The 19,061-nt window shown below is 39.6% G+C and overlaps 1 protein-coding gene and 2 long non-coding RNA genes across 4 annotated transcripts; all 3 read right to left on the reverse strand.

The window, feature by feature from the left end:
• Nucleotides 1-886: 886 nt before the first annotated feature.
• LOC148724715 (uncharacterized) lies at nucleotides 887-1,608 on the reverse strand. The gene is made up of 2 exons (XR_015991123.1): nucleotides 1,481-1,608; nucleotides 887-1,177 (listed from the first exon to the last, which is right to left on the reverse strand). It is a non-coding gene; the product is annotated as an uncharacterized LOC148724715 (long non-coding RNA).
• Nucleotides 1,609-2,816: 1,208 nt separating this feature from the next.
• Nucleotides 2,817-5,152, reverse strand: LOC148724716 (uncharacterized). The gene is made up of 4 exons (XR_015990876.1): nucleotides 5,088-5,152; nucleotides 3,716-3,748; nucleotides 3,277-3,331; nucleotides 2,817-2,898 (listed from the first exon to the last, which is right to left on the reverse strand). It is a non-coding gene; the product is annotated as an uncharacterized LOC148724716 (long non-coding RNA).
• A 5,632-nt stretch (nucleotides 5,153-10,784) lies between these two features.
• LOC148724717 (uncharacterized) lies at nucleotides 10,785-18,366 on the reverse strand. Of its 2 annotated transcripts, XM_088729640.1 has the most exons (4): nucleotides 18,146-18,366; nucleotides 17,968-18,054; nucleotides 14,238-14,365; nucleotides 10,785-12,709 (listed from the first exon to the last, which is right to left on the reverse strand). In XM_088729640.1, exons 1-4 carry the CDS (start codon nucleotides 18,168-18,170, stop codon nucleotides 11,828-11,830), a joined length of 1,122 nt encoding a protein of 373 aa, XP_088585766.1. In that variant the 5' UTR covers nucleotides 18,171-18,366; the 3' UTR covers nucleotides 10,785-11,827. The 2 variants fall into 2 exon arrangements, with proteins under 2 accessions (XP_088585766.1, XP_088585767.1); XM_088729641.1 differs by lacking the exon at nucleotides 18,146-18,366 and having other exon boundaries at nucleotides 13,996-14,365.
• Between the last annotated feature and the right edge of the window lie 695 nt (nucleotides 18,367-19,061).

The following is a 19,061-nucleotide window of genomic DNA, read 5'->3' on the forward strand; positions in this document are numbered from 1 at the left end:
AATCACAACGGCCAATCAGAAGAAAGGAAAATACCTTTGGGAGAACTGAAGCTAAAAAACCGACCAATCATCCAAAAGCGTGGGAAAACGCGTGAGACCAAGTCGTAATTGTTTTTAGTTTAGCGTCTGATTGGTTGAGAGATTGGCGCGTGTTTTCTGGACCAATCACAAAGCGAGGTAAGGCAAAAACAGAGCCAGCCAGGATTACTTTCGACACTCAATTGAACTTTGCCCTATCACATTATCATTTTCCTTACAAGTTCATTCTCAGCCCTGTGATTGCCTACAAAAGAGTCCCAAGCTGATGTTGTTGTGGTCTATCTCTTTACTTCTAATATAAGGTCTTACAACCAAAATATTATTGATATTTTTTGTTCTTGGAATTCATTATACTAAAGTTTTAAATAATATCTAAAAAATAGCTGTGATAGAAACCGGATATCTTAGTTAAAAACACACTTCGTAAAGATGATTATTTTGGCTTTCAATTGTGCGACCTGAATTATGAATCAGTTTTCTCAGTTTTGCCAAAATGCTACCTACACTTTGAAGACATAAGTTCATATACTGAACCTCAACTTAAATAGTTGTAATAATAGTAATACCAATAATAATGAGAGCAATGTTAAAAGCAAAGGGGAGAGTGTCGTAAAACCAAAACCAAAGTAGTCACAAGAAAATAACTTTAGGAAACTTAAAAGCAAAACCGACCAAACCGCTAAAAGCGCGGGTGACCAAATCGACGATATTTTCACTTTTGTATCTGATTGGTTAAGAGATTTGCGAGAGTTTTCTGGGTCAATCACAGAGCAGAGTAAGGGAACAACAAAGCAATTGCAGATTTACTTTCTACGCTCTGATAGTTATCATAAATAAAACAAACACGTTAAATGGCGCTAGATTTTATTTCAAAGTCTTACAGATTAAACAGAGCCGAACGAGAAGGGTGAATCTCTGAGAGATTTAAGCAGAAATTGAGGTTGACTGTAGATTTACATTTGTATTGAAGATCGGTTTAAGGAACACGAATTCTAAGCTATTTCTTTCGATGCGATCGGCGGAGGAAATCCTTATACTCCCTCACAGTACCAAAACCTTGCTCTTAAGTCATCGCTGCACGAGACAAACGCTGCTCCTGTGGGGGAGTGGGTGATGCAGCGAATATGGTTGTTGTGACCTAAAGAAAGCACATGTATACCACAGGAATATTAGCGCATTCAGTCCCAGTCCCAGAGTTAAGTTTCGCCGTCGTAATCATGATTCCACTTCGCTGGTCTTTTTAACGTCATGTGGGGCGCACGTGAAATGAGCGAGCTTTTCACGTGCACTCGTTTCATAACGTGGTCTTAATAAAAAACGAAATGGTTTTCCGGGTTGTGGATGTTTATCATTGAATGCGTGACACATGAACAAAGACACGCAAAACGAGGCCTCTACTACCATACTTTTTACAGGAACAAAGAAACCGTTTTATTTGTACCTAAACTGAGAGTTTTCTGCAGCTCTGTCGACCTCGTGTCCCAGCATGCTATACTGTTATTCGATTCGTCTGCGGCAATCAGTATTAAAATTGAATAGGTTGAAAATTTAGCAAACAGAATCGCAACGTTTTATTAAGACCTTCCTCTCCAATGAGCCCTTCTTGAGTGAGCCCCCTCTCAAATGAGCCCTCTCTCAGCCACCCTAAATATTCCTCACCTCTCATAAGCCCCTTCTCTACGAGCCCCCCTTGCTTAAAAGCCTCCTGTCTGAGGAACTCCTCTCCTAATGGCCCCTTTTCTCATAACGTTCCCTTTCTGATAAGCCCCCTATCTAATGAGCCCCCACTCTGATATTCCCCTTCCTATCATCCCCCCCCCCCACTCCAATAAGTCCTCTTTCTTGCCCCCTCTCCAAAAAGCATCCCCGCACTAAGATGCTCCCCCTTAATAATAAGTTCCCCTTCTCTTAAAAGGTTTCTCTCTCTAACAAGCTCCCTCTCTGTAATTATCTCCCCTCTTTTGTAGGTACCCCTCTCTGGCGATAAGACCCTCTGTCTTACAAGCTCGCCCCTCTGCTATAGACTTTCCTCTCTAGTTATCTCCCCTTTATAGTAAGTGCCCTCTCTAATAAGCCCTTTTCTCTCGCATCCAATCTTATATAATAAGCTCCCCTCTCTCCTATAGATTCCCCTCTCTAGTTATCTCCCCTTTATAGTAAGTGCCCTCTCTCTAATAAGCCCTTTTCTCTCGTATCCCCTCTTATCTAATAAGCTCCTCTCTCTTTGTCTTGTTTGAATGTGTAACTGTCTACGTTAGATATTTGTGACGTTTCTGTCAGATCGTATTTCAGAGCCTCGTGCGTCTTTACTAGTAGTCTGTGTGTACCGTCTAAGTTTAAGTTCTTGAAGTTTATTGCGTTCGTTACGAAGTCTTTGGATCTTGCGTATATAACTACTCAGGCGTACAGAGAGGACAATCGGTAAGCACGTGTTTCTACCTTTCTTAGCTTCATTTCGTCGGTTATTTCTAGTTTAGTTGTTTTGCCATTTCCTGCGTTCATGTTTTTATCACATCCATTCATTGTTCGGCTTTGTCCTTTCATGTCGCTTAGATTAGATTTTCTCGCTTGTATTTTAGTTTGACGGTTTTGAGCATTGGTACATTGTAATAAAGATTGGAAATCAACACGAAGTTCAAGGCTCTTATTCAGTGCTTCGACGTCCTTATTTCTAATTCTGAACTTGCGGTTATCGCGCCTGGAGTCAGTTACAGAATGTTTCCAGTACTTATTATATAGATCCTCAAAAAACAACAAACATTATCAAACTGGACACACAAAAATCCTCGGTGTGGTTGAAAACAATCTGTGTCCTGTAGTTCGACATTGTGGCGCCCATGTACATGCTTAGAGCCTTTCCTAAAATAAAATTGAACGAAGTAAAACAGTCTTTGTCGGTGTATAACTGACTGTTGATGCTGAAGTAAAGGCACATTCTGTACTCCCTGTAAAAGTTCACCATTGACACACTAACACTAGTATTTATATTCTCCACACCGTTCTCTCTATATTTCCTGTGGTAATGCCAAGGAGAATTTGTTTAACAATCAGGAGCTTCTTACAGTAAATTGGTGATCATTTCCATTATTCTCATAACCTCTACATTTGATTCAAGGACGATACTGTAAGGAGAAATTAGAAGCCAGTCCCTCTCGGAGGTTGAAAGATTATTAAGGTAGAATCACAATAAAAAACAAACTAAAAACAAGTAAAAGTTAATCGTTTTGAGTTTATTACCAGTAGAGAGTTCCCATAGATACACACGAGAATCTTTTCCACTTGAAACAATATACTGCAAGAGAGTAAAAAGTACTGAGTTTTCAAATCTCTGTTATTTTCAACATTAGCCTGTTCACGGCTTTCAGCAAGTGGAACGATACGAAATCCATGCAAAGTTGTGAACAGCGTGACAAAGGGAGCAGAGCGAAAACCGAGAGAGGCTCGGGTCAAGTCGTTCGTTACATGACCAGACCCAAGCCTCCATCGTTTTTCCACTCCTCTGCTACCAACGCGCCATTTTTTATTGCCCTTTGTTTAAATTCCTGAATGCCTGGAACAGTCTACACTAACACAAGCTGAAATTATACCACTAGCTTTCAAGTAAGCATTTTTTGTTAGAAAAAATATCTTAAGTGCAATTGAACAAAGTAAGAAACCATAATTTTTTTCTTCTTACCTTTCCGTTTTGAGAAAAACAAACTGAATACACCTGCAGCAGAAAACACCATCTTAGTAATTCGTACAAAGTCCTCTACACTACTAACCTCTCCATCCTGGTTTGCCTGTAAGTAACTAACAACTTCACTCTGGTGTGCCTGCACATAACTACCCTCTCTATCCATGTGTGCCTCCACCTAACTACCCCCTCGACCCTGCTGTACCTGCACATAACTACACTTGCACCTTGACATACCTATACATAACTACCCTCTCCACCCTGGTGTGCCTCTACATAACTACTCCGTGCACCTTGATGTACCTATACATAACTACCCTCTCCACCCTGGTGTGCCTCTACATAACTACCCCGTGCACCTTGATGTACCTATACATAACTACCCTCTCCACCCTGGTGAGCCTCTACATAACTACTCCATGCACCTTGATGTACCTATACATAACTACCCTCTCCACCCTGGTGTGCCTGTACATAACTACTCCGTGCACCTTGACATCCTATACATAACTACCCTCTCCACCCTGGCGTGCCTGTACATAACTACTCCGTGCACCTTGACATACCTATACATAACTACCCTCTCTACCCTGGTGTGCCCCTACATAACTACTCCGTGCACCTTGATGTACCTATACATAACTACCCTCTCCACCCTGGTGTGCCTGTACATAACTACTCCGTGCACCTTGGCATACCTATACATAACTACCCTCTCCACCCTGGTGTGCCTGAACATAACTACTCCGTGCACCTTGACATACCTATACATAATTGCCCTCTCCACCCTGATGTGCCTCTACATAACTACCCCGTGCACCTTGATGTACCTATACATAACTACCCTCTCCACCCTGGTGTGCCTATACATAACTACTCCGTGCACCTTGACATTCTATACATAACTACCCTCTCCACCCTGGTGTGCCTGTACATAACTACTCCGTGCACCTTGGCATACCTATACATGATAACTACCCTCTCCACCCTGGTGTGCCTATACATAACTACCCCATGCACCTTGATGTACCTATACATAACTACCCTCTCCACCCTAGTACGCCTGACATAAATAACCTCTTCACCCCTGTGTGCCTGTCTAAAACTAACCTCTCCACCCTGTTGTTTGTACAAAACCAACCCCTCCACCTTGGTGTGTTTGTACAAAATTAACCTCTCCACCTTAGTGTGTTTGTATATAGCTAACCTCTCCATCGCGATGTTTTTGGACAAAACAAACCTCTCCACCCTGGTGTGTTTGTACATAACTAACCTCTCAAATGTAGTGTGCCTCTACAAAACTAAAATCTCCACTTTGGTGTGCCTGTACATGACTAACCTCACCACTTTTGTTTGCCTGTACATAACTAACCTCTCCACCCTGGTGTGCCTGTTCAAATGTTGCAATACATCGATTGCTAACTCCATCCCAGATCTACAGCAAATGAAGACATGTGTTATCGTGTGTCAAGTTATTTACAACAAAAAATAAGGAAATATTTTCAACGTAATATTCATAATAATATGACCCACATGGTCCTTCCGCAGACAATCGTAAAGAAAGCCATAATGAAAGCTGACGTGTGTGCGTCAGGGTGCGAGCCAGTCCGGAAAAGGTGGACCGGCCCCACACTTGCGTGGCTCTTTTGCATCTTCCGCGTTACAAAGAATCACATAAGCCATTAAGTGACTATGTCTTAAAAGTCATGAACTGTTTTGGTAAAACTCAAAACAGAACGGTAATTCAACAGGATACTCGTAATTAATAAGCTTTGCAGGAGTGGCAAGGTTTTCTTTTCCCTAATTTAGATTTCCTATTACAAATTGCTATGAGTGTTTTAATTTTCTCTCTCTTTTTCCCCCGAGACGGTTGTGGATTATCTTATGTTTTCCTTCGCGCGGGTAAATTGGCACGCAGACGTCAAACTTACTCCCCTCGCGCATGCCCTGTGTTTGACTGACATGTTCTCTATAAAACACCTTAAACATTTTCAATAATTGCACATGCGCAAAACTTTCACCACTGTGTTGGTCCCACCTACCTTTATTGATGTATCCTTGCTACAAGATGCATAAAGATTAGCTAATGCAGAATATTGCACCTACAATTGATGAACGAAGCCCTGTTAACCCTTAACACCCTCACATCATGATCAGTACGCATATTCTCTACACTGTTCTCCATACATTTCCTAACGAACTGAAAAGGAGAATTTAGTCAACAATCAAGAGCTTTGTTAGATGGTGATCATTTCATTTATTCTCGTGACCTTAATGTGTGATTCAGCTGTGAAATTGTGAGGAGAAATTAATTTCTAGTCACTCTAGGGGTTCAAGGGTCAATCTTACATTCCGAGTAACAAGGACATGGACACTCTAGAATTACACGTATATCGTCTGTTTTACAGTTTACTAGTATTTAGACAATTCTCAACCTAATGCTGCCCCAGAAATCAGAATTCACTGTAAATTGAATAATTTTCATTTTCTCTCCAGTTGGAAGCAGCATTAAGAATTGTGTTGCAAGTAATGCTATGTTTTGTCTGTAAGAAATTGGATGTACGGGACCAGTTTTTTTTTTTAATATCCTGGGGGGGGGGGATTTTGTGGTCCTTGGTTTTCGCGGGGAGCAAAGGGGGAATCAGTCGTCACCAACAGAATATAAGCGGGTGGGGCTACATAAAATCTACAGTCAATTGACTGCATATGACTTTGGGGGGGGGGGGGGGAGATAGTAATGTTACATAACCTTACAGGCTGATCGAGTAAATCTTAAAATGACACAACGAAAATCTTACAACTCCCCCCCTCCCTCCTCCTGGGCGATAACTAATGACCAGTCCCTGGGCTAAGACTGTCTTATGGGTAAAAAATGTAGAGTAACAGTTCTTGTTAACAGCTCACCCGTGTGATTAAAATTTGTCAAAAATAAAATTAATCTTACCATATTAATAGATCCTGTGTGATATTCGCGAGGGTTTGCCGGTACAAAACACTGCCCTGTGTTTGTATCATAAAGACGAACTGTCAAAAAAAAACGAACTACAAAACGATTAATATGTTTAGAGTGGATGAATGACAGCATACTCCTGCAAGAACAGGATATAAGAAGAGTCCATTATCAGCTATAATAAAAAAAAAATCCTTATGAAGAATGCCATCGAATGTGTCCGAAAAGAGTTCTTTTTTGGAATGGCTCATCTTGTAAATTAGTTTGATTACATTAAGTCAGAATAAAATGTTTCAAGACATGCTAGCGTACAAAGGCCAAAGGACTTATTTTTTTTTTTTTCATCTTGATGGTCAAGTCGCACTCAGTAAGACTTTCACTGCTCTTTGAATTTGACTATAAGTAATCTCGTACCCAGATCCTACCATGTAATAAACGCAAAGGGTCTGGGTATGAGAAAAGACTACGCGACTACTGCTTATCGGCCATAACATAATTAACAAAAATTCAGTACACTAATTTACAGCAATTTTCTTCTCCGTGATTTCGTGTGACGGAAAAGGACGGGCTGCTTGTAGTCTGGGTTTAAATAGGAAAAAAGAACTCACTGGTTGGGTGCTCTGTGCCAACAAGAATGAAATCTCCTGTGGGATGAAACGAAATAGATGTTACAACCTCGGCTTCCTGAAAGAAAAACAGATCGTAACTTGCAGTTTTTACCAACCTCAAATAATTTAAAACTACCCTTTGCACAATGCGTATAAGTTAATAGGTTGCTTCAGTAGTAGACTCAGCGGAGGGGGACTCAAGGGGAGGGGAGTGAAAGGGGGAGGGGAGTGAAAGGGGGAGGAGAGTGAAAGGGGGAGGGGAGTGAAAGGGGGAGGGGAGTGAAAGGGGGAGGGGAGTGAAAGGGAGAGGGGAGTGAAAGGGGGAGGGGAGTGAAAGGGGGAGGGGAGTGAAAGGGGAAGGGAGTGAAAGGGGAGGGGAGTGAAAGGGGAGGGGAGTGAAAGGGGAGGGGAGTGAAAGGGGGAGGGGAATGAAAGGGGAGGGGAGTGAAAGGGGAGGGGAGTGAAAGGGGGAGGGGAGTGAAAGGGGGAGGGGAGTGAAAGGGGGAGGGGAGTGAAAGGGGGAGGGGAGTGAAAGGGGGAGGGGAGTGAAAGGGGGAGGGGAGTGAAAGGGGAGGGGAGTGAAAGGGGGAGGGGAGTGAAAGGGGGAGGGGAGTGAAAGGGGGAGGGGAGTGAAAGGGGGAGGGGAGGAGAGTGAGTGAGTCCATGCCAGCCTTCCCATCAGACCTATACCTATAGTAACAAACATATGAAACATATGTGTGAACTGCGGTTATGAGACGTATATGAGAACGATCCTTCGCAGTAAAGCACTATTTGAGCAATAGTGAAAATCAGACCTGAAAAAAATTTCAGGCCTGTACGGGATTCGAACCACTGACCTCTGCGATACTAGTGCAGCGCTCTACCAATTGAGCTAACAAGCCAACTTGTTAGCTCAATTGGTAGAGCGCTGCACTAGTATCGCAGAGGTCAGTGGTTCGAATCCCGTACAGGCCTGAAATTTTTTTCAGGTCTGATTTTCACTATTGCTCAAATAGTGCTTTACTGCGAAGGATCGTTCTCATATACTATACCTATAGTGTTTGTTCAATCAAAATTTACGACCCCCTCTCCCTTCACCTCCATCAAAAACTCCTAGATCCAATTCAGATATCAGTTACTGAATAGTTTATGAAATGTTCAGAATGTTTGCCATATACAGGTAGCTTACTTGAAGGGAACGATATGCCTTTTTCACGGAGGGTTTGGAGATATCGAACAGTTTAACTGTGCAGTCTTTACTGCTAGATGCCAAGACCAAAGCGCTGGGATGAAATTCAACAGCTGTAACTTCCTGTAACAAAATGAAAACAGTAGTGTAATACATCCGCCACTCTAATGACAACAATAACAATCAAGATAGGGATCGCGTTAACGATAATGATAAAAGAGAGATTAAGCAACTCCTTTATGTGAAACGGCAAACGTCAGCTTGTCCTTTCACGTTTCATGTAAAATGGCGTGAACCTTGCAGCTTTAGCTTCGCGTGAGCTCACGTCAGAGTAGATTTGAAGGCGCCCTTGTATGACTTACAACAAACAATTCCCGTTCCCATTTTCCGCCAATTTACTTCTACTCGGTAAGAGAAAAAGTGAAAAAAATCTCCCGCACACGACAAACAGGTTACTTTCTCGTTGAAACGACGAAGCGCAACCGGCGAACGTGAAAAAATGGCGGGAAAAACAAGGTCACGTGGTCACTCTTGCCGTTCACGTTTCACGTAAACGCGGAGCTTAATATGCTGACGAGCACAATTACGATAGAAATAATAAGCTTATTCTCAGCGCGTTAGTGACGTACATCCATATGGTCGTAAAGGGTCCTGATAACTGGATGATTTTCTAAATTGGTGCCAGCTCCTTGATCCTGTGTCATGTGGCATCGTGTTTTTTGCAACCATTCTCTCGACATCTAACACCTGCAAGAAATAACCGGGAGAAAGTACAGAGATAAAACGCGACCAACATTCAAACTGTGCTACACTGTATTTGCACACTTTTCAGTTATTTATTTCAATAGCTGCTTTACATTTTCACACTGGAAGAAATTAATTATCTTAAGGTCTTTCTAGAAGATTGTCAAATTAAGATTCATTTAAGTGGGAATTGAGGACGAATGGTGCTAGGTGCGCTGAACTCCGCGTTGAGAGGTCCTGGTTCTAGCCCAGTGCTAGGCACTCTAGGCACTCTGTTTAAAGGAAATGAGTGAAAACGCGGGCACACGAAAAGCCGTGGGGGACTAGCAAAAAAGGCCATCACCGTGACAACTGCAACTGCTGTCCGTTGTTTTTCGGCTCTTTCTCGAGTCTCGATTTACCGAGAGCCAAGAACAAACCTATCTAAAATCTTTTTTTTTTTTTTTTTTATCATGATGAAGCTTAAAACAAAACGGTAAACCAACTGTGGATATCAATGTTTACATAAGCTTTGTAGGAAAGTCTTGAGTTTTCCTTTTCCCAATTTTTCTTTCCTTTTGTTTATATTTCTAAGAACGTTTCCATTTTGGTCGCATATTTTACGTCACAGCAGTTATTGTTTGAAATTGGCGCCGTTGGCCAAAATTAATCTCCGACCTTGCACACGCCAGATGTTTGACCGATGTGTTTCATGTTAATTTTATAACAACATACCTTGATGGACGCATCCACTGAGCCTGTGGCTATCAATCGACCTAAAACAGAATAATGAAACATGTAACTTAATCATGGTCATTTTTCACTGGAGGGGGCCTAAATTCAGCGTCCTGACTTAAAGGGATACTTCAAAATCATGTTTCCGAGTAAGGACTGGAACCTATCATCATTTTTCCGGTAAAGTCAGTGAAAAATAATAATAGGCTCCAGTCCGTTCTCGAAAACCTGATATTGGAGTTTCCATCTAGGTCGACACTAAACTCAGGCGACATCTATTTGAAATAATCAAAGTACTAACTACTCTCGATAGCCGGCTTCCGAACGGTAAAATAAAACAAAAAAACCGAAAACGAGCATACGCACCGAAAAATAAACAGAATTTTACCATTTTGACTAAAACTCGCTGTTCGGCAGGGAGCCTTATGTGCTGTTACGTAATATGTTTCGTACATGGCCGCTGGAGGACTAGTACCATGATCTGGAGAAGAATGTCTTGTGGTAAGTCTTCCAGAATTCTCTCATTGAATGGGAGGTTCCTCTTCATAACATTGGAACACCTTCAGGAGCGCTTTTTCCAGTCCCAATCAGTTCCCCATATTGGAGGTGCCATTGTATAATCATTATATGCGTGACCTACAATGACGGCACCTCCTTGTCTCGTACCTAGACCTTTCATAGTTGTAAGCTACATTTGGACGGTAGGATCTGGGAACGAGATCAGGCACCCCTCTACATTAGTTCTCAAATGATGACTGCTCTACTTACCGTCTTAAAACTCACGCTAACAAGCTCCTTCAACATGCGAGGGTATACAGCTATGCAACTTCCCACAAAGGATAACTGCTAGTTTGGTGACCTTAACCCCTTAATGTGAGACAATTATAACACTAGTGTGATTTATTTTCTGATAACAATGAATCATGTAACATTAATCTCAAAATCTGATAAACTATTTTGGTGGATGAAAGCCTAATAAATATTGTACATGACCTTGCTAATCATGACTATGTGCTATATTCCTCATTTAAGATATTTTACAGATCACATTCCAAAAGCTGTTACAGTGAAAGTGACAAACTAACCGTTAAAAAGTGATTTAGTTTTAAATCATCTCTAGAAAGTTCCTTGATGCTTTCATCTCTTTATTTGTTATATTTACAGAAAGAAATTATCCTCACTGTTTCTAACTTCAAATGATAATTTTTGATAAGTTAAATCCAAATCTTGACAGAAATTACCTTGGCATTCAGGTAGTGTAAAGCCAAATACTTATGTTACAGTTGATTTCTCCATTTTGAATGTAACAGAGGGCGAAGAGAAACTGACTCAATAAGGGGAAAAAATCTTCAATATAACAGAAAAATATTGCGGCCGGTTAAAAAAAATTAACCCTAACTCCCTGAAGTGATTCATTGATAACTTCTCGCTATTGTATCCATGCATTATCCAGCAAAAAAGGAATGAGAATACTCAGACTTATCAGGTAGAAGTTGTTATCTTGATCTAGCACCAAATTCTTGTAATTAATTTGCAAGGAAATGTGTGGCAGCTGGAGGAATGGGGGAGGGGAGGGGGGAGTTAAGAATCAGATTTTGGGAGTTATAGGTTTAATGTTTCCTTTTCTATAGCACAACTAAAACAAGGTATGTCACAGTTTCCACATTGTGAAAAGTTGACTTTCATTTTGCAAGTTTGTTTTCTTGATTCTGTCTTTTGTGTCTTCTGCATTCTTAATTATCCTTTCTCTTTCCTGGTTAATCATTGCCACTTTTGTAATTTTGTGTAACTATAATTATTATGAATAGTTATAATCAATAATTAATAAATGATTAATTATAGTCTTCTTCACATATCATGGAGTTGCTAGTTGTAGAAAATTGTCTTGAAATTTCTTGATGCCAGCTTCTTGAACTCCGATGCCTTCAGTTCTGAACACTTCTCACAACAGGGTTGTTAACATGTACAACATAAATCTGTTGCCCAACCTCCAGTCCTTCAGTTTCAGGTGTCCCCCCCTGGAGCATGACAGAACTACAGGTACCATCAATCAAGCTCTCAAGTGAGAAGGTCTCCACTTCTTCAGAGCTGGAGACAGATGTCTGCGATGATGACAGGTCGCTGGAAGAGAGTGCAGAACTCTCCCTGACTGCACGATGAACAGAACTGCTGGTGGATGTCCTTGAAACCTGCAGTTCACTGTCTTTACTTCTCACAGCAGGTGACAGGCAATTTCGGACACCAGACTGTTTGTTCAATGACTTTTGACTTTGCATCAGAGCAGCAATTTTTGATGCAACTAAATCGGTTTCAGAAACTTTCCTTGCTGGGGATGTTGGAAAAGTTGGAGATGAAGCAGATACTGGGGGAGACACATTAAACCTTCTACCACATAAATGTATTAAACTTGGAGATTGCGCATGACCATGTGATTGTGGGGAAGCTTCTCCTGCTGCACTAGATGTTGGCACAGCTGAATTATCAGGCAAACACAATCCAGGAATTTCACTTGAGCCATTTTCCACACTGTCTTCATCTTCATATCCAGAATCCTCCTGGTCAGGTTGTTTTTCACCATGTTCCACCCCTTTCAGCAAACACCTCATTCGTTCCTTATGTTTCCTCTTGGATCGAAGATTCTTGAAGTAATCACTGACACACTGTTCAGGTATGGCCAGCTGATTGGCTAAGGTTTGGCACTTCTCCAATGAAAGGTACTTGCTGCGGTGATAATGATCCTCCATGACAGCCTTGGCTTCTGTGAGTATGTAGCGTCTTCTTTTCCTGAGTGCATCATCAGACAGACCCTAATACCCGGGAAAAAAAAAAACACAGCATCAAAATTTATGTCAACTCTCAAAATTTACAATTAATCTTCAAGGTGCTTCTCATACTCTAAAAATACCAAATTAATGATAATTTAAAACCCAATTAACTTAAACCTCAGGGACACAAAGGTAAGAAAAGACAAGATAAGATAATGACTTTATTTTAAGAGGGTAGCACGTAACAGTTTAGGTACAAATGATAACCCTGTGACCCTCTATAAAGTAATCTAATCAATAAATAAAATTGACTTAAAAGAAAGTAATAATAATTTGATGTATACAATTTATAAACCTATTAAAAAGAAATTAATACATAATTATGTATATATACTAAAAATTCATAATAATAAAAACATACTAAATATTAATATCATCATCCATATTGTAAAAAATTCATATCACGATTTTGTTTACTAAGTAAATTGTTTATAACTTTCTTTTTCAAGGCTTTGGCATTCTTTAGTTCTTTAAGGTCTTTATCTAGGCTATTCCACTCTTTGATTGATCGTGCATTAAACGTTCGTCCACCTTCTGTTTCATTTTTGCAACGGGGACAAGAAATGCAGTAGAAATGCATGTAGAAATGCAGTCTTCAATCACAGAAACTAAATTCGCTTTGGTAGAACTATGCCAGGTTCTCTTTTTTACATAAACCTGGAGTAAATGAATTCTAATACATCTCCTTTCATTAAGAAGAAAGAAAAACCAGAAATCATTCTCTCCCAGATCAATATGTATTGCACAGAAACTAGTCTGCAGAGCAAATGTGACTTTGGCAACCAAGCCTTCGTTAGTTTCTTGGTCAAATTTATAGCCCCTACCAAGTAAGCAACAGACTGAACGAAGGAGAGCGGGGGGGGTGAGGAAACAGAGATGAATAGAAATCTATTTGTCTTTCTCCACCCCTTCCCCACCATCCACTCTAACTTGAAATTGAACAAGGCTAGTTAAATGAATAATTGTGAGCTTGTAACCTCAACTCGCCTTAATGTGATGCCTACACAGCAGGCTACACAACAACAAAAATCTCAACAAAAATTAAATTGAAAACAAAAAAAGAAAATTGCAAATGCCTGATGAAAAAAAAAATGCACTTATTATCTCAATCTGCCTACATTTCATCCTCTCCCTTCTTCTCAATTCTCCCTTCTGGTAATAAATCCTTAGGCATTGAGCCTCTGGTCTCTGAAGGAACTGTCGCATGATCTCAAAATTCATCCAACCTCTCTAGTGCGTATTGTCTTGTGGGCGGAAAAAGTTCTCACCATGTTTGAGCATTTCAGAGAGATATCCTGGTGATTTGCACAAGACTGCTTTGGCAAACACCTCTTGGGAAACATTGTACTTAACGAGTTCAAGTTTAACTTGTTCACAAATGCTCTCTGTATCGAGCACATGCCCATTTCCCGTCAAGGACTCTGCTGCTGCAGCAGGCTTCAGGGTTTGGGGAGGCTCTTTTTTTCTTGTCAGAAGTTATTCTTAGAATGTGATTGAGAACCATGCTTGTCGAGGGGGAATCATCTGGTTTCTCCTCTGGCTCACTCTCACAATCTTGGTCTACTTTTTGAAGTTCAAGATTGCTCATGAAAGACTCATCAGTAGTGGAGTTTTGCCATTCTCCATTTACTTCTTTCCCTAGGCAGGCAATGAAATGGAATAAATTGTTGTATACTGAATCAGGCCTTTACATGCATATACAGTAAAAACCCGCAAGTAAGAACCTAAAAATTAAGAGCCTGTTAGCCTAAAATATGCCATTTATACCCCCTATAAACAAGAACCTATTTAGCCTAAAAAAATTAAAATAGATTCTTATTTTCTAAAATCATATAGTAAATTACAGGTACACTGAAATAATTTCTGTAATCATAATTGAAGAAAAACCGGATTGCCATTGCTGTAACAGATGATTTTCTTAAGAAAAATGAGTGCAAAATATGTAGTTATAAAATATAGGACAATTACCACCTTGTTATGCAGGTGTGTTTTTCTCCAAGAGTAAGAACCTGTTCACATTGACCCCTGAACCGCCCGTAACCGCCCGAACCTCGCGATCGCCTCGCGCGAGAACGCTTTCCCCCTGCCTCCCATACTAAGTGGAGTTTTGTCCCCAAAACTTCCTCTATTAGTTTGGAGATCAATAAGCCAATCAGAATCCGTTGTTTGCGCATATATTTTTCGACTTTAGGGGGTACTAGAGGGGCATTACTCTACGCGTCTTCACTAAATTATCAAATTTGAAAATATGGCGTCCACGCGGCCCACCCTCAAAATTTTCAGGTCGGATTTTTCGTTCATTTGCGATCGAGTTAGACCTTGTGGAATTCAGAATGTAAAGTAACAATGCTATAGAATACTTTGCTTGGAATTGAATGGATATCCAGGTCTTAAAAGTGACAGAATAAGCTCTCAAGTCAATTTTCAACATAACCCTGCGCAATTTCTGGCCATGAAGGCAAGTAAACAACGATCTAAGCATGATGAATTTTACCGCGTGTGTTTTCTACACGTAAGAAATTCGTACGTTTTTCGCTAATAACAGCAAATCAAAAACTGTTTTGAATAAATCTGACGTCCCTAAATATTTCTTGGCCATTTTAGTCTTGCTTCCTATTGATAGATTCCATGGAACTTGAGATCTCTTCACTCACGGACAAATTTGCATATTCCCTGTTGAAATATGATCCACATGCCCATTTTCACACATGCGAAAATATTTAGCGATTTTTATCTTTCATCTTGATTTTTGAGTTAAAACGTAATATGCACCTATCGCTTTTTTCGCCGGAAATAAGTTCTTTAATTAGTCCTCTTTCACTGGAGCTTGTTTTTTGGAAAAGCTGATTTTTAAAAATTTACTGCGCATTGTGTTTGCCTTCTTGATTTCTCCTAAATTTTGACTTTTCGTCGGCACGTGTTACACGTAAGTGTCAATGGGGGGAACCTAAATAGCCTAAAATTTTGTTAAGTACCATTTATAAAAGAACCTGTCTAGGCTAACTCTTAAAAATGTAGGTTCTTACTTGCGGGTTTTTACTGTACACGAACAGCTTTGAACACTAAAATTGAAAGTCCAGATTTTCAGAGACATGTCTAACCAAGGCTCGATCTTGTTCATAGAAAGAGTCATCTATAGCTACATGTAAGGTTCACTTTGCTGTTTGCCACAACCACAGAAGGCTTAGGACCAAAAAATTTATATTACAGTTACTGAGAAAAGAACAAGCTTCAAATGCCAGTTTAATCTGAAATCTGATGGAGATTTGAGTCTTACAGGATCACCTTGAAATAGACTTTATGATTGAATAAAGGGGGTATGGGCTGTTAGTCCTCAATAAAATGTATTGCTGCGTGACGACGAGCTTGCAGTCAAAACTTCAGCTTTAAAAAATCGTTTATGGTGGCCAATTTAGATTATGAACTCAGTTGACAAAACCAAATTATCTTGAAAATGATTTAGCCTTGTTACATTATTGAGACTTTCTGTTTCAAAAATTAATTATTAAAAGCAACACTGACATAATGATTTAATTGAGTAACAATGCTATCCTCTCTGAGTCATGGACTGTATGAAATTGGCAGTATTTTTTTAAGTCTAGCTACAAGTGTACTACCTTTCAGTTTTATTGTTAGTAAATATACAAAAAATTTAATTATAAGTATTTTCCCAAGAACTACTCAAAAACAGATATTTAAACAATTTGAGGCGTACTTGAAGATTCATTAATTTTAAGAAAGGGCTTAGAAAAGGATCATACCAGCTAAGCAAGACAGTGCTCTATAAGAGAGAATGTTTACCACACTAATATCATTCTAAAACAAAAACATGATGTGCTCTTTCCATTGAACAAATACAATTAAAAGGCTACCAACACTAAGCTATCCTAACATAGAATAACTCAAAATTCTTGCAGTGAAATAAAACACAGTTAGTGAACAAATAGCCCATAATTGCGCTTTTAAAGTCAAGCACTGATTCAGTATACAGAAGAAATTGCAACTTAGATATTCCATTTCATTAACTTCTTTTCGCAGATGAATAGAAACTGGGTAGTTTCCCCAAATTCAAATTCACCAATTGCACAGAGTGACCAATATTTAATCTGACTCAGTTGATCTTCTCCTCATTTCATGTATGATAATTAAGTCAAAACTAGTGTAACAGTAGTTTTAAATATAACTGTTACATTTTCAATAATTCCAAGTGACTTTAGGCCTTAATAAGAGGCAAGGGCATTAAACTCTACCAGTTTCTACCGTCTGAAAAGGAGAACATTGCCACATGGGCATACATGTAGCTACATTTATTACCATTCTGACTCCCAGTTAGTGTAAATTTTTATTTAAAATCATGTCACCCACATGTGCAAGCACATTATTTCACAGAGAACAAGAGAATCAGGACTACATACACACAGCTTTGTAGAAATTTCACAATTTTTAAGTATGGAAACAAAAGTGTTACAAATGCAGAAAATGCAAAAATTTTCAAAAATATGAACAAAAATTCAGAAGTTTTGACCCTCTGACCACAGGGAGTAACTGGCATCCAAGTCCTTCTTACAATATCACCCCTGAATCAACACAACCCTGGTGTACCTGCACATAACTACCACTCCACTCTGGTGTACCTGTACATAACTACCCTCATGTGCCTGATGTAACTAACCTCTCCACCGAGGTGTGCCTTTACAAAATTAAGAGTGTGTCTCTGTAAAAGCGGTCCGGTCAATTTTGCTTGAGACACAGATTTCCCTCATTTCTTGTGTGTTGTAAGACATTCATGTGCCTATACTAAAACCAAAATCCGTTTGATCGGATCTCTTTATTTTTCAAAGTTTTACGGAAATGAAATTTCACTCGAGCGAAGGCCTGTCGTGACACTTTTCAAGACTTTAATTTGAGACAACTTTGGAGGACAATTTAAAAGAAACTACGGAACTCAGCAAAACACAAATACCACAGCCATGTATATTAATTCTATCTTATCCATCTAGGCGACTTTCGTGAACATCACATTTCAATCAAGGAAACAGGAAGACTTGAATGACACCTTATCGATTTACTTAAGTCACATGCGAAAACCGATCAAATTCTAGGCAAATTTTTGAAAAAGTGAGGCGTTTTTAACTGATCCAACTAACATAATTAGGAAGTAGATGCCATAGAAAAGGTAACTACAGAAAAAAACTTTGTGGCCCGACCTTTACGAAAGCTTTATAACTCCACGAACTTACCTAATTTTCGGCAATCTCCAAGTTTGGCCGCCATTTTGAGGGACTTATCAACATGAAGCGTTGCAGACACAAATCGAGCAGGTAGATCTAAAACCGTCAGAAATACATGCCAAAGCAATTAAAATAAACTTAACTTTCTATTCAAGCAGCAAAATGTGAAATTATTCGTAATACTTACCATTCCTACATTCCCATGCGACCATTTCTTCCAACAATTCAAACACAACTAGTGTTCAAATTCCCCTCGTCAGTCCACCATAAGAAATAACCTGTGTCATCCAAGCTTGGACTCAAATATCAAATAACACAACTGCTTCTTCTTCGAGGCTGGTATTTTGATTTTCTGATCGACAAGAACGGTGTTCAGTAAGGGATCGCCATGTTTACCTCATACACGGACCGCTGGCCAGCCTCTAAGTGAAAACAGAACGATGTGGGGTGGGGTGGGTGGGGGCTTATCGTCATAAGATATTAGAATACATCCTTAAAAAAACTTCGGGGCTCCCAGTCTAAACCGTGAAGGCATGCTTAGTGGTACAGACTACTTTTCTTTTGTTCACATAACTTTTTCCTTTAAATCAGGACTGGTATTAATTAATAGAGTTATCGATGTATTTTTAACCGGGGTACCCATTTTACCTTTTGCTTGTCTTCTGCGGTATGAAATAAGGTGTCTATTTTATGAGAACCTTTTACTTATGCCCCAATTGCACGGAATGAACACTGTACTTAGAATGTTTTTTCTGAGTCATTTCTGCTGTTCCCAAGAATGCATGCAAATCATTGCTTTATATACAAAGCTGACTCTAAAATATGATTTTCCGCAACAGTAATCAATGTCATTTACGTATGGTGTTAATAAAACTAGCAATGTACAATTTTTAGTGTTTTCCACTTATAAGCTCGACATAAAATTGTTAAGTGAATCATGTTAGTCTCAGCTCATACCTTTAGTCGATCTGACCTTTTATCACTAAACCCTATTCTTTTTTAAATGTTCAGCAAGCAACTGTGAGCGATAATCCTACTCTTGTACGTTGGATCAGCCATGATCTAATCGGCCCAAAGTAACGAATATAAATATAGAGGCAAGA

The sequence above is a fragment of the Stylophora pistillata genome, chromosome 8 (assembly GCF_964205215.1).
Source record: "Stylophora pistillata chromosome 8, jaStyPist1.2, whole genome shotgun sequence".
In the NCBI taxonomy this organism is placed as follows: domain Eukaryota; kingdom Metazoa; phylum Cnidaria; class Anthozoa; order Scleractinia; family Pocilloporidae; genus Stylophora; species Stylophora pistillata.

Bases quoted from the DNA above. Each gene is read 5' to 3' on its own strand.
- LOC148724717 (XM_088729640.1), bottom strand. From the start codon at position 18,170: ATGGTCGCATGGGAATGTAGGAATG. The intron at 14,366-17,967 runs GTAAGTTCGTGG...TTGCCTGCCTAG, and splicing joins TGGAGATTGCCGAAAATTAG to GGAAAGAAGTAAATGGAGAA. The intron at 12,710-14,237 runs ACAAGCATGGTT...CCCGGGTATTAG, and splicing joins AACCAGATGATTCCCCCTCG to GGTCTGTCTGATGATGCACT.